Consider the following 12,474-nt stretch of genomic DNA (forward strand, 5'->3'; position numbering starts at 1 on the left):
CTCTGGTGTAGAAAAAGTGTATGTTCCAACTTCAGCATTTCAATATGTCAAAGTATCATTTCTCCTCAATTTAAAATGTCCAGCAGTGTTTTTAAACACATGAAATCCTTGTTGATTCTTTTCACGGTATATTTGAACTAGCTGTGTTTCTGTCTCGGGAGTTCAAACATCTTTGTTTCATTTGCCAGATTTAATAGCTTCAAATCCAATCACAAACAGTTTTGTTTCCAGCTTGTTACTAATTGGCGTGTATTCAGTGTTTGTGACACTCATTCAACAACAGAGGGAGAGCAAATTGTTAAGAAGACTTGATCAGAGTAATTGCTGCCTTTCGGGTATCTGACTCACTCAACTTCATAACTAACATTTATATTTGTCATTCAGATTTCCCTTTTAGCTCATTTAATATTATAATACAACATATTAATATGTGAAGTTTGCACTTAAAGACTGAATTCATTCGATTTGGTGTCTTTTAGTTTTGAGCCGTTGGTGTGCTGCTGTTGGTATCAGCAGCAATAGCATTGGATGGGGCCAATGTTAAGACTGCAATGGTATGTGATGTCCAGTAGAGGGTGCTGTTGTTTCACTAAACTTGTGCTCTGATTACAGACGAATGAATTCAGCTTTTTCTCACTATGTACAGTATAAGGGGACTCTGATTTATCATCAAGGCTAATACGTCTTTTATGTGCTCGGATATATTCCAGCTAAGGACACAACTATTAAAATAAGTGTCATCTCTTCAGTTCTGTGAGACGTATTCTTTTTTTAATTGATCAAACAACACAGGACTCAGTTTTAATATCTTTGAATTCACTATTTAATTTTGTACATCTGGTCACAAAAAACAAAAACAATCCAGACTTGCCAACATCTCTTTCTCTCTTGTATTCATTCTCTCTCTCTCTCTCTCTCTCTCTCTCTCTCTCTCTCTCTCTCTCTCTCACACACACACACAAAATCACCACGCTCTCTTGTGCTATTTTCTATCTTTGATTCATCTCTGTTTTTATAACTTAGAAAATAATTTATATTTAAAAAAACAACATTGATTTTCATGGGCACTTGAGAGAGATGAAGCTCAAATGAAGGGGCTGGCTGACACATCAGTGGTTTTTTTTTTTGAACCGAAGTAAAGGGCAGGTGGGGTTGTTCAGAGTTTCGAGTTCTTCTCCCAGAAGAAAGAGTCATTTCGCAGCACTTTGGCCAATTTTTCATTGAACGGCATGTAGAAATCCCGCAGGATCTCTTTAGTGATGGGCAGCATGGGTCCCAGGTTTTTGTCAGCCGGCCTCCTGGTGTTTGACGCTGGACTTCTCGTGATCTCTGACTCTTTTTCTTTTGTCAGAGGCCCTGTGAAACACACACACACAAGCACTTCTTTCACATCCCTCCTTCCCGGGCCACTTCACATTTTGCCGCAGCACCGAACAAACGGAACAAAGATACAGTTAAAGGACTCTACTCTGTCACTGTGTGTATCAGCTGTGCTCTGAGCAGAAGATTTGACGCTCTGGGAGGTAATCGCATCTTGGCTGGTGTTGGCAGCTCTTTGAAGAGCTAAGTCTGAGCTTTGGGGCAACTCAACTGTGGGATGAACCAGTGAGACAAGAGGGCTTCCAGACTACAGGGCAAGACTGTATTTTGACTGCAGCACACAGACACTGGCCTGTTACTTAAAGCAATCTACTGTATACCCCAAGGAGAGGTCGATACTAAAAGTACTGTATAGAAGGTGTAAGAAAGCTCAGAACCTCATCTGAGGGACATTTCATTTTCTTTTCTAAGCTAGTGGGCAGTACACGACACAAGCACTTCAAAATCAACAGGATTTTCGAATGCAGTACATGCACTGCTCTTTGTTAACACGGTAGACACCAGAATCCCCTAATTACCTCCCTTGAGTACTTTTAACTACACGCCGACATGGCTTTTCACATTTCCCTACGTCTTTAGCGATCTGTTAATTGTATTGATCGGAGCCACCAGAGGGAATGATTACAGACCAGGATCTTATGTGGGGATGTGTCGCTTACTCACCCAGGTTGAGGAAGTCAAAGACTTTGTGCATTGTGTATTTCCTGTTTGAGGCATGGTCTTCCAACCGCAGGACCAGAATCTGTTCCCTGCTGAAGACGGTCAGCCAGTCCATTAAGTACACAATGTACAGGCCGACTTGCAACCTGACCTGAGGACACAAAACAGGAGAATTAATGTGAGATAAACTGAGCTCTATCAGAAGAAACGTCCTCCTCAGGGGAAGGACGCGGCGGGGGTGTATGCATGGGTTAAACTTCTTTCAAGGGGATGTACGAGGAAGACCGAGGGAGGTAATTCCACCAGCATGCTCTTTCATCTTCCCCTTGGGTACGGCTGGGTAATGCAAGGCACCGCGTGGGCATGTGAACATGTGCTGGTATCATGTGGTGTGTGTGTGTGTGTGTGTGTGTGGTTGAGGGATTTCAGAAAGATGAAGTTTCTTCTAGGATCGAATGATCTATGATGTTGTTGTATTTAGTTTTAACCCATCATTGTAATCCATTATGCGTTACATTTACAAAAAATTATAGAAACATTCGCAAGTAGTCTCTCAAATGTGAGGACGTTTTGTTCTCTGTTTTTCTCTGTTCTCTGGATTTTTGACTGTTGGTCAGAAAAGATGTCACCTTGGTAACTTGTGATGGGTGTGTCTCAAAATACATCTGAGACAATCCCCCAAAAAATACATTTGCCGTTGATCTTTTATAAGATTTCACAAGCGCGTTCGCAGGTAGCCTAATTGTTGTTGAAATGTATTTCCACATGGACTAATAACTCTGAAGATATATTGGTGGAGGACGGACAAGCGTGCTCTCAGAGGGCCATAAAGCTTGTCAGTGGCAGTTGGAGAGGAGGACCTCTGTGTAAGGCAGCCTGGAGGGGGAGCCAAAAGAGGACGGTCTCCTCCCCCTGCCAGTCTGCCTCAACGCACTGTGGAAAAAGCTGGTCGGGGGCCCAACACTGGGGCCCCAGCATTGCCTGACACTAAGACTTGGTCTTATTTGTGAGCAAGAAGGACATTCACACCACTGGTAAACTTGGTTTTCTAACACAAAGAGAGGCTGTAGACACTGCCAGGCTCGGTGGTTCAACAGTGTCGTTGACGCCAGTCCCTTTCATGAAGTCCGCCCTGCAAGCTTTAGCGTGTGCTAATGAAGTGTGGATTTCACTCCATCTGTCTTTTTTACTCCCTTTTCTATTTCTTTCTTCCCACCAGCTAATACGCTGGTGGCTACATTGCGGTCCTCTGCGAGACAAAAGCGGGAGGGGAGGGTGCACTCACTGGCATGGCGTTGTTGATAGTAGTGTTGTACACACAGGAGCGCATCGTGTACTCCGTAAGGCACCCTTCGAATAGCTGCAGCGACTCCGACACCTTCTCGTGGAAATCCTCCGCAGACTTGTTGGAAATACCGAAGTAAAGGTAGTCTGAGTAGAGCCTGCAAGACAACGGAGATGCTCTGTAAACAAATCTGAACCTGGGACCCGAAGATTTCACTTTGTTAAAAAGAGGACACATGACTCATTGTTTCCCAGGTTTTTCAGATACAGAACCTGTTTTCATCCATATTTTGTCTTGCATCAAAAATCTGTTTCCTGCAGCAACACATGCAGCAACTTACTGTAGTTTAAAGTCAGGCACAAAGTGAAGACAAAAACTTAACAACTTGGATAAATATGACTGAGCAGTCATCCTCGGACTGGACTGGATAGCTATTGCAGAAATAAATGATTGCCATTGAAATGATCCAGGATTGGGTACATGGGGATCACTTTTCATAGACTTGAATGAACAATATTTGAAATAAGTGGTCATTAAATCCGGTTTTAACGGAGTGCATTGATATCTGGCTGGAGATATCAATGATGTGCAACTAAAAGGGAATTGGGGATATGATAGCCTGGGACTGAAAGCCCCGGACTGTGAACTTTTGAGTATAAAAAATGCATGATATGGAGACAGATATTGACCCTGAGAATATATTTTATGGCAACATGAATAATCATTTTGAGTACTAATGAACAGTTTAATATAAAATGAATGCTACTCAAAGTAGTTCAAACAGAATGCCTTGCAGGCATTCAGCAGTAAGTTCTCTTCGACTCTGATAAAGGCATCATAATGAGAAGCATTTGACAGCCAGACTGAGTAAAAGGCAACGCAACGCCTGTGACAGCAGGCCTTTTGTTTCCTGTAAACACAAAAAAGGCATCTGTCTGTATCTGCAGTGTAAACAGCTATGATGGAGGCAACAAAGATGTCGCAGTGGGAGTCAGAGCTGTATCTGCATCGTTACCGGCATGCATTTTTAGTGCAGATATATGCAGGGGGCGAGGCAGTAAAGCGGAGATTACTTTCACCTTTCCACCGGGTCCCTGAGCATGATGATGAAGCGGGCATCGGGCTGCAGGGCGTGGACGAAGTCCTGGATGAGGAAGGGAGGCTCTCCCTCTGTGGTGTTGTTGTAGAAGTACACCCAGGCGTTGTTGTCCCACATAGTGGACGCGCTGGCTTCTCCTGCAAAAATGACAGCCATAGTGGTTAAAAATATAAACATGCACACAGACCATCATACAATTATCCAGAGGCGAAACAAAACATACACATAGACACATTTTCATAGTTTTTCTCACTCTTTGGTGTTGCGTTTGATGTGTGTAATTGAATACGCGAGGCTCATTGTCTCTGTTTTTTATATTTTTTTTATAGATTTTCACAATCTTTACAAGGCAGCGGATTGATTTAAACCATAAAAGTAAAAAGTAAGCCAAATATTTTATGGATCCAGTTTCTCGAATGTGATGATTTGCTTGTTTGTCTCTGTTTCATTATAATATTGTGAATTGAATATCTTTTGGGTTTCCGACTTTTGGTCAGACGTCATCTTTGACTCTGCAAATTATATAGACTAATAAATAAATAAATAATAGATCAATCAAGAAAATAATTGGCAGATTTTGATAATAGTTGTTGTTTAAAAAGACACTGCCATTTTAGTTTACAGTAAACAATACTCTCCTGGGACATTGACAGTACAGAAAATATCGTTAATTATGATTATGTTCCAAACTCCGTTATTTTTAATATTTAATATTTGCCTAGAGTTTTGTTTTATTGTTTTCTCAGATTTTTTGTAAGTAACTGTTACAAACAGATAAATTCCCCAATTGGTGTCTTCTGAAATTGAAACGATTGTTTCAACTTCTACATACAACTGCCTTTGAATCAAGGCTGGAACTAACAGACACAGCATGTTCCCAACATAGATGCGACAAGTCAATAAAACAAAAGATTCTAAAGCAAAAAAAAAAAAAAAAAAAAAAAAAAAGCAAGTGCATGTGACAACTCCAGCTGTGAGTAAAATTGCGGAAAGACTTGCACACAGTGGCAGCACTGTTGCTCATAAGGAGTCAGAAGACTTCATTTCTCCAACAATTTGAGAGCAGAAACTTTATCAGGCTGTGCTGAGACACGATATCCAGGATTCATTAGGCTGTCTCTGCCTTCATTATCCTCTTATCTGTGAAGTGAAGCTGTGATGTATTTGCAGGGAACACAACACGGGGGCCTTATCTGCCTCCCTTCCTCAGAGAAAGGGATTGATAGCCAGGACCTATTTTCTGTGATGACAACGGTGAGGGCCAAATGGGATCGCTGCTAATGCTGTCGTGCTTGAAATAATACACACTGATCAAGTCTGTTTAATGGTCTCGGTGTCCATTAAAAGGGCTTATTTTGCCCCCACGGGGGGGGGGGGGGGGGGGAGCCGTAATAGGGCAAACAAATGGCGGAGCCAGACCGGCGTGCCTCTTATATCCTGGCCACAGGCCTGCACCTTGCTGGGCTCTCCCAGGGTATCGTGTGAATACTGAGTGGGGCTTTGGCACACTCCCCCTCCCTCCTTTTTTACAATAATTATTTATTTAAAGAGGGAAACAAAACAGAGCGGCACGCTAAGCTGTGCTCAATGCACCAACTCTATCCGGTCTGAAAAGGCTATTGTCGAAAACTTAAATCAGTTTCTTCTTTGCAGTCGAGCAGTTCTTTGAGATTGCGTTTGGACGGTGGTAAAAGACAGAGACGGATGGAAGCAGGATATGCAAATAGAGGATGGAGGTTTGAAAGAGTTCTCCACCCCGCTGCGGATATTATTGCTGTCCTGACACACACACACACACACACACACAAAAAACAATGATTCCTTTTATACGGCACTTCAGTGAAGTGGCTAAGCGAAGCAGAAGGAAGTCCAGTATTATAAAGCTGTAAGGGTTGAGTCACCGGCTCTCTTAAGAACGAGATTGGCTGCTACAGAGCAGCGCTGTGCTTCAGCCTCACTACCTGCTGCTTTAATAGCAGCTTTGTAATATTGCAGGCAAAGTACCAGGCAAGTGACACTGTGACAGGTCTCCCCGAGCCAACTGCTATCGGCCGTATCCTGACGAGGGGCACCGAATGTTGTCGGTCCACGTTCCTCGCACAGATCACACTGGCAACGCATGACCTGAGTAACTAATACGATACAGCAGAGGGAGGTGGCTCAAGCTGTCCTGTGACATGATGTTTGACAAAACAGGAAGGCAGAGATTACACTGAACAGGAAATGTTTTGTGCAACTGCCTAGAAATCTGATTCGAGAGATGAGTGATAGACTGTGTTTTACACGCTGTCAAATGTGTGTTCTCGTATCTTACCTCTGACGTGTAATGCTCAAGATAATGATTCTGATATGGATCAGAAGGTGCTTTATTGTAATCCAGACATGGGAAGTTGCTCATTAGCACGTCATCCTGCCACCCAAAGTTTCACACGATGCTTTGCTTTGCTTGTTGTGAAAAGCTGATGTTTGATGTTTAGTTTCCGGGGGTTAAGTTCATCTTAAAACTATTGTAGAAATTATAAATGAAATTAAAAATGGGCTCAGTGTTTGATTGGGGTTGGACAAAAGTGATTTGTAAAAAAATGACGCTAGTGGAGTCTCAGATTCCAAATCCCTGCAGGCGCTGGAATAGGGGGGTCCTGAACAAGTTCTTTTGACCCCGACTGGTCTTAGTCCTTTTTAATATTGGGCACCGGCCTACTAAATCTACTTTTCACAAGCTACTTGATCTTTTGTAAAATAAGGTGCTCTATATTTAGCCGTTTGCGTCGAATTCCTCAGTTTTTGGGATCATTAACATGTGGCCCCTCCCCGAAGTTTACCCTCAACACGTGTCCTGCGCTCTCAATGGTTGAAGTTCATCAACAGGTCAGATATTTAGCTTTAGGTGATGCATCAATGAGCCTCGACGCTTTCGTCTTTGAACAGCGAGCACCGATTTGACTCTGATCTGGGGCTTTTGTGGGGAAGCTCCAATCGGCGAATGGAAATTCAGAGCTGAAGTCGTTTGGAGTGAACTAAGCGAGCCGTCTCAGTGGGCCTCTTTGACCCAACTGTGTATGTGTGGATCAACTGAGCCTCGCTCCCAGTGAACCACCGAAACAGAGAGCAGAGGAAAGAAGCAGCGTGCCCTTAAATTAAACCAAAACATAGTGGCATCGTGGTTTTTTTCTGTTCATTCAACTTAGGGGAAAAATTATAATGGGAAAACCCTAATTTCTATAAATTGCATCCACATTTTTATCAAGTTCTACGATTGTGTCTGTGTTTTTTTCACATTGTGAAAATTATAGGGCCCTAAGTTTATCTGGAGAATGTGACTCCTGAAACTAATGTGATGCGTTCAGCTGGACAACACAAACCACTCAGAGAAAGGACAGGAACATATTAAAATATGCCAATTTTGCCCTATTTCGGATCCTTCGACCCAGGACATTGGACTACATTTATAATAAATCCCTGCAGAGGCAGACTTTATAAGTTTGTATTTAAACCATGTAAACTAGTGCCCTAAATGCAAATGATGGAAAGTATCGAAGTGGATAGCTAGTCTTTTTGTTTTTTTTAAAGGGGGAATACCAGAGTCTATAAAAGCACCGCAAATAGTGATACAACCCTTATTTGTCACCAGATACAGCAGTTACTGCGACTCATTATCATTACTGGCCAATCCAAATGACGCATCAACAAAATAGTTTCTACATTACAGATCCTGTGGTTGTGACACTTGCACGCCATGTTTTCAGTGATTTATTTGAAGCTTAACGTCTGCTCTGGCCATTGGTTACCATATGGAAAGAAAAGTGCATACATTTGATGATCACAGGAAACTGAATTAGTGAATTAGTTTCGCTTACCTATGATGATGTTGGGTTGGCTGGGGCTTCCGCTGGCATTCACTGTGAGGTTTCCCTGGATTTGGTAAGCAGCCTGATCGAACAAGTCCAGGTAGTCCTCCACTGGGTACCGATCATGAAAGCCCTCGCTCAGACGGATGATACCTGAGGGAGGAAGAAAATCTTCTTAGAGTACAATAACATCTCTAGTGCATGTTAACTTTTGATGGCAAGTTATCAGATCGTATCTGATAACTTGAGATCAGACATGGTGTGTATCCATCAAGCATGTTTTTTCTTCCTGCCTGCCCCCTCCTCTCCATGTGTGTCTGTGATCACTCTGAAGGAGGTCATTGGGGCTCCTGTGTTGTCTTGACTGTGGGGTGACCAAATTAAATCCAAGTTCTAATCCAATCCAAATTCAGCAGGGAATACCCTCCCTGTTCAATTTTCCCTGTTTCCAATTAAAGGGCTGACGTGAAGTTTGTGCTTTTTAAATGCAGGACGAGAAAATGTGTTTTCCATCCGTGCTGTTGTGGTCTGCAGCCTGATTACAATTTACCAGGCAATTGTGGGGATTCAGGGTCTGATTTAGGAGTATCCATGCAGCATGAGGATAATGAGGTAGCTCAGGCATCTGTTACTTTCAGTGATGCTTTGATGAAAACACCGTTCTCTAGCTAGCAGGAAAACATGATTAGTAAACTCTCCAAACATCCAGCCTGCATCTTTGCTAATCCAGAACGGTTACACTTGTACGAGGTGTGATGGCACTTGTATGTGTGTGTGTCTCACTTCAGGGCTTTGTTTTCATCCTTTTTGCTTTTCAATATGAGTGAAGCGTCATGCAATTTTCAAATGGCCTGTGTTTCTTGATGGGCACTGTATACGGCAGGCTCGTCTGCCGAGATTCAAACCGCTCCTTTTAAAAAGTTACATGTGACGCGGATCACACCCAATCACCTTTTCACTGAATCGGATGTGTGGAGCCTCGAGGGGGAATGAAATAAATAAAGTACAAAACAAGACCATTTGAAATCAAAGTGTTCTCAAAGGATGTCTTAAGAGAAAAGTGCTGATTATCAGCACATATAGCTCTAAGTGCAACACTATAAGGGAGAGAGAGATAGGAAGAAGGAAAGTGGCAGCAAAGATGAAAGGATGAATTTGGGGGGGGGGGGGCAATAACTGAGAGGGACCTATGTCCTTGGGATACAGCTGCCTTTGCTGCTACGCAACATCACAGGCTGCAAAAAAAAAACACGAGCACAAGGCAGACAAATTGAGGCAAACAACTCATCCACATCCCGCAGCTTTATGAGGTTCAAGTGATTATCAACTCAAACTGAACATCTCATTAAAATAAGTATCGCATGCGGACTGATCAATCCAGCAGTTAGGTTTCCGTTAGTCTCAGAGGGATTAGTGGCGTAGTCAGCAACTGGATGAACTTCAAAAGGATCATTTTGGCTACGACGATTGGGGTTAAGCCTCCTTGTGATTTCTGCGGTGAGAATTTAGATGAAATTTTCAGAATTTCATCTAATCTGCTTCTGATTTCATAATCAGAGCTGACTTTGAACAGATCGCTGCCCTACAGTTTAACTGCTGCTCTTCACATTTTTTCCTTCTTCTAGTATTTCTTCAGAAATGCAGACACACACACACACACACACACACACACACACACTGACTCACACTCATGATGCCTGCCTCATGAGCTGCTGAAGATGCTCCATTATGCCTGAGTCTTAATGGCTCTTTCAGTTATAAAAGAAAACAAAACGCAGGATAGGTGTTGAGAAGAACGATTTGCCTTCTTTAGAGAGCAAAAACACAACACAGAAAAAGGAGAGACAAGACTCGAGGCTTTTTTTTGGTATCATTTGGTAAACGTCACCAAATCAAACCAAATGAGCAGCGCAACAAAGCATCTGCAAGACAAGTGAGGGGTTGAGGGGTTTCCACTTCAACCAAATGCAGTCGCACTCTCAGCTCTCGCATGGCTTTTTAAATCCCATCTGTGGTGGTGCGGTGGTTCTTTTAACGTCACAGATGCACACGGTGAAGCAAACACATGATGGCATCCACACATTGAGATGACAGAACAGCCCTTCGACCAGATGTCTGCGGCGAGGCGGCTCGTACCTCTCCACGCACAGTTTGAGGGGTTTATCTCTTTGTTTGGGGAAATTCACATATTACCACCTGTTCAAACTCCATGAAAACCAACAGTGTAAGCCAGGATTGTGGCAGTAGGGTGTGTGTGTGTGTGTGTGTGTGTGCGTGTGTGTGTGTGTCTAAAAAGTCTGAACTGAAACGTGCCGGTGATTATGTGTACAATGCATAAGTCTTCACCAGCTCAACTGGCAAATATTCCCTAAAACTAGAGAGAAATACCGTCCTGAAGTAAACCTCTAAGTGTTGGTAAAATATGAAACGGCTCCCTCATAAAATGAAATGATTTCCTGTCTAATTAAATAAATAGATGATGGCTCTGTATAAAAAATCCATGGCGTGCAAAGAGAGCAGTCAGAAAGGTGTAAAATAAAGCAAGAACTATAAGCTGAATGAAGCAAAGTTCATGGTGGTGAGATATGTTGCGAGTGTATTTGAGAGCAGGAAACAGTGCGCCCACACATGTGGGTTCAAAGTGTGCGAGGAGGCTTCATGTGCTGTATTTGTCAAGCGTTCTTTTCAAGTCCCTTCCGCCACAGAGACAAATCTGTGTCTCAGATGACGGAGAGGAACAGTTAGTCTCGATTCTTTCTCGTCCTAGTTGAGTCATTAATGAGCACAGCCACCGCAGGAGCTCAACCATCGGTGTACGTATGAGAATGGGGAAGTGGCAGCGGTAAGATGTGATATGACGATGGCGTACAGGAAGGGGTAAACGAAAAAGATGACTATTAGCATTCGAAATGTTGAATGTGCGAGGCAATGAAGAAGTTAAATACACCATTAGAGCTGTAGGTTCGGGGCCAACAACTCTCAGGTAGAAAATAAACAGTTTAACTTTATTCTCATGCACAGCACAAAACGGGGTGTTGAATATTCATTTCTCGGTTAATTGCATTGGGAGATTGAACTGCGTGCATCGGAGATACTTAATTCATGTCACATTCAGGGCTCACAACCAGCTAGGTTTCACATTATAAAAAAAAAAGAATAACTGCGGGTGTAGTTTTTGGTATTTGATGTCGCAAAATTGTCAGTTTGACATGGTGTGAAATTATCAGTCAATATCCAAAGGACTCCACAGTTAACTACTGAAATGTATATAAATTATGCAATTTAGTTTCTACAAAACACATCTTCACAATATGATGACAGCAAGTATACAGGAGATAAAATGCTTATTAAAAAAAGACAGGTTTGCCTTTGAGGCCGAGACCCCTTCAAACGTCTGTCACCGAGTGCTTCTCTGAAGCCCCCTGAGGCATGGCTCTACCAAAATGACGTACTGTAGAGAGTCACGTTTCACACTTTAAATGCTCTCGGGCTCTCATTATTGTGTAACCAGCCTGAAGGCCTCAGCCACAGCAAATTACAGTTTTCTCTACTCACCAAACCTCTTGCGGGTCCACCAGTGTGGCTCTTTGAATGTGGTGAACTTGACGTCTGGGTGCAGCCTCAGTCTGTCGTACAGGTCCGTTGTGCCACACTTTGGTTGGCCGATGATATAGAAGTATGGAAGGCACCGCATGCGGTAGAGTTTCCCATCGCGGTGATACAAGTGTTCTCGGAAAGTGTTCCTCAAGTGCTGAAACACCGTCCGGAAGCGCCTCGAATAGCGTGCGTACAAGTTTGTCCTGTAAGGGTCCGAGGTGATATTCCCAGTGTATTCCTCATACCAGCATGGGTTCTTGACGCTAGGCAGAAATTTGCGTGGGATAGCAGAAAACATCTGTAAAAAGCAATGAAAGCAGGCTGAATTAAGCCACCGTACTACCCAACCCCCATAAAAACATTTCAGACAAAGCCTTCTGTAACCCTTGAGATCATCAATGCTACGGCTGCACGATGGAAGATAAACACATTCCAGTCATTTCACAGACTCATTAAAGGAAGAGGTTTGCTTCAACAGTTTAATTTATGCAGGCCACTGTTTTGGCAGGTGTAGGCAAACACCATCTGTGTGTGTGTGATCCAGCCGCACGTTCATGACAAGTTTGAGCAGGAGGATACAATCTCTAGAGGGGCAGAGAGTTGGC

General features: G+C 43.0%; 1 protein-coding gene across 1 annotated transcript in view; it reads right to left on the reverse strand.

The window, feature by feature from the left end:
- Window positions 1-665: 665 nt before the first annotated feature.
- chst15 (carbohydrate sulfotransferase 15) overlaps window positions 666-12,474 on the reverse strand; it is a 32,027-nt gene continuing 20,218 nt past the window's right edge. Inside the window, exons 3-8 of the mRNA XM_076092902.1 lie at window positions 11,828-12,167; window positions 8,282-8,425; window positions 4,405-4,561; window positions 3,326-3,482; window positions 2,044-2,191; window positions 666-1,356 (exon numbers count right to left, since the gene is read on the reverse strand). Coding sequence (XP_075949017.1) covers window positions 1,157-1,356; window positions 2,044-2,191; window positions 3,326-3,482; window positions 4,405-4,561; window positions 8,282-8,425; window positions 11,828-12,167 — 1,146 coding nt within the window. The 3' untranslated portion in view covers window positions 666-1,156. The remainder of the gene's footprint in view (window positions 1,357-2,043; window positions 2,192-3,325; window positions 3,483-4,404; window positions 4,562-8,281; window positions 8,426-11,827; window positions 12,168-12,474) is intronic.

This window comes from Anarhichas minor, unplaced genomic scaffold (assembly GCF_050575085.1).
Source record: "Anarhichas minor isolate MPS153535 unplaced genomic scaffold, ASM5057508v1 ptg000017l, whole genome shotgun sequence".
Classification (NCBI taxonomy): Eukaryota; Metazoa; Chordata; class Actinopteri; order Perciformes; family Anarhichadidae; genus Anarhichas; species Anarhichas minor.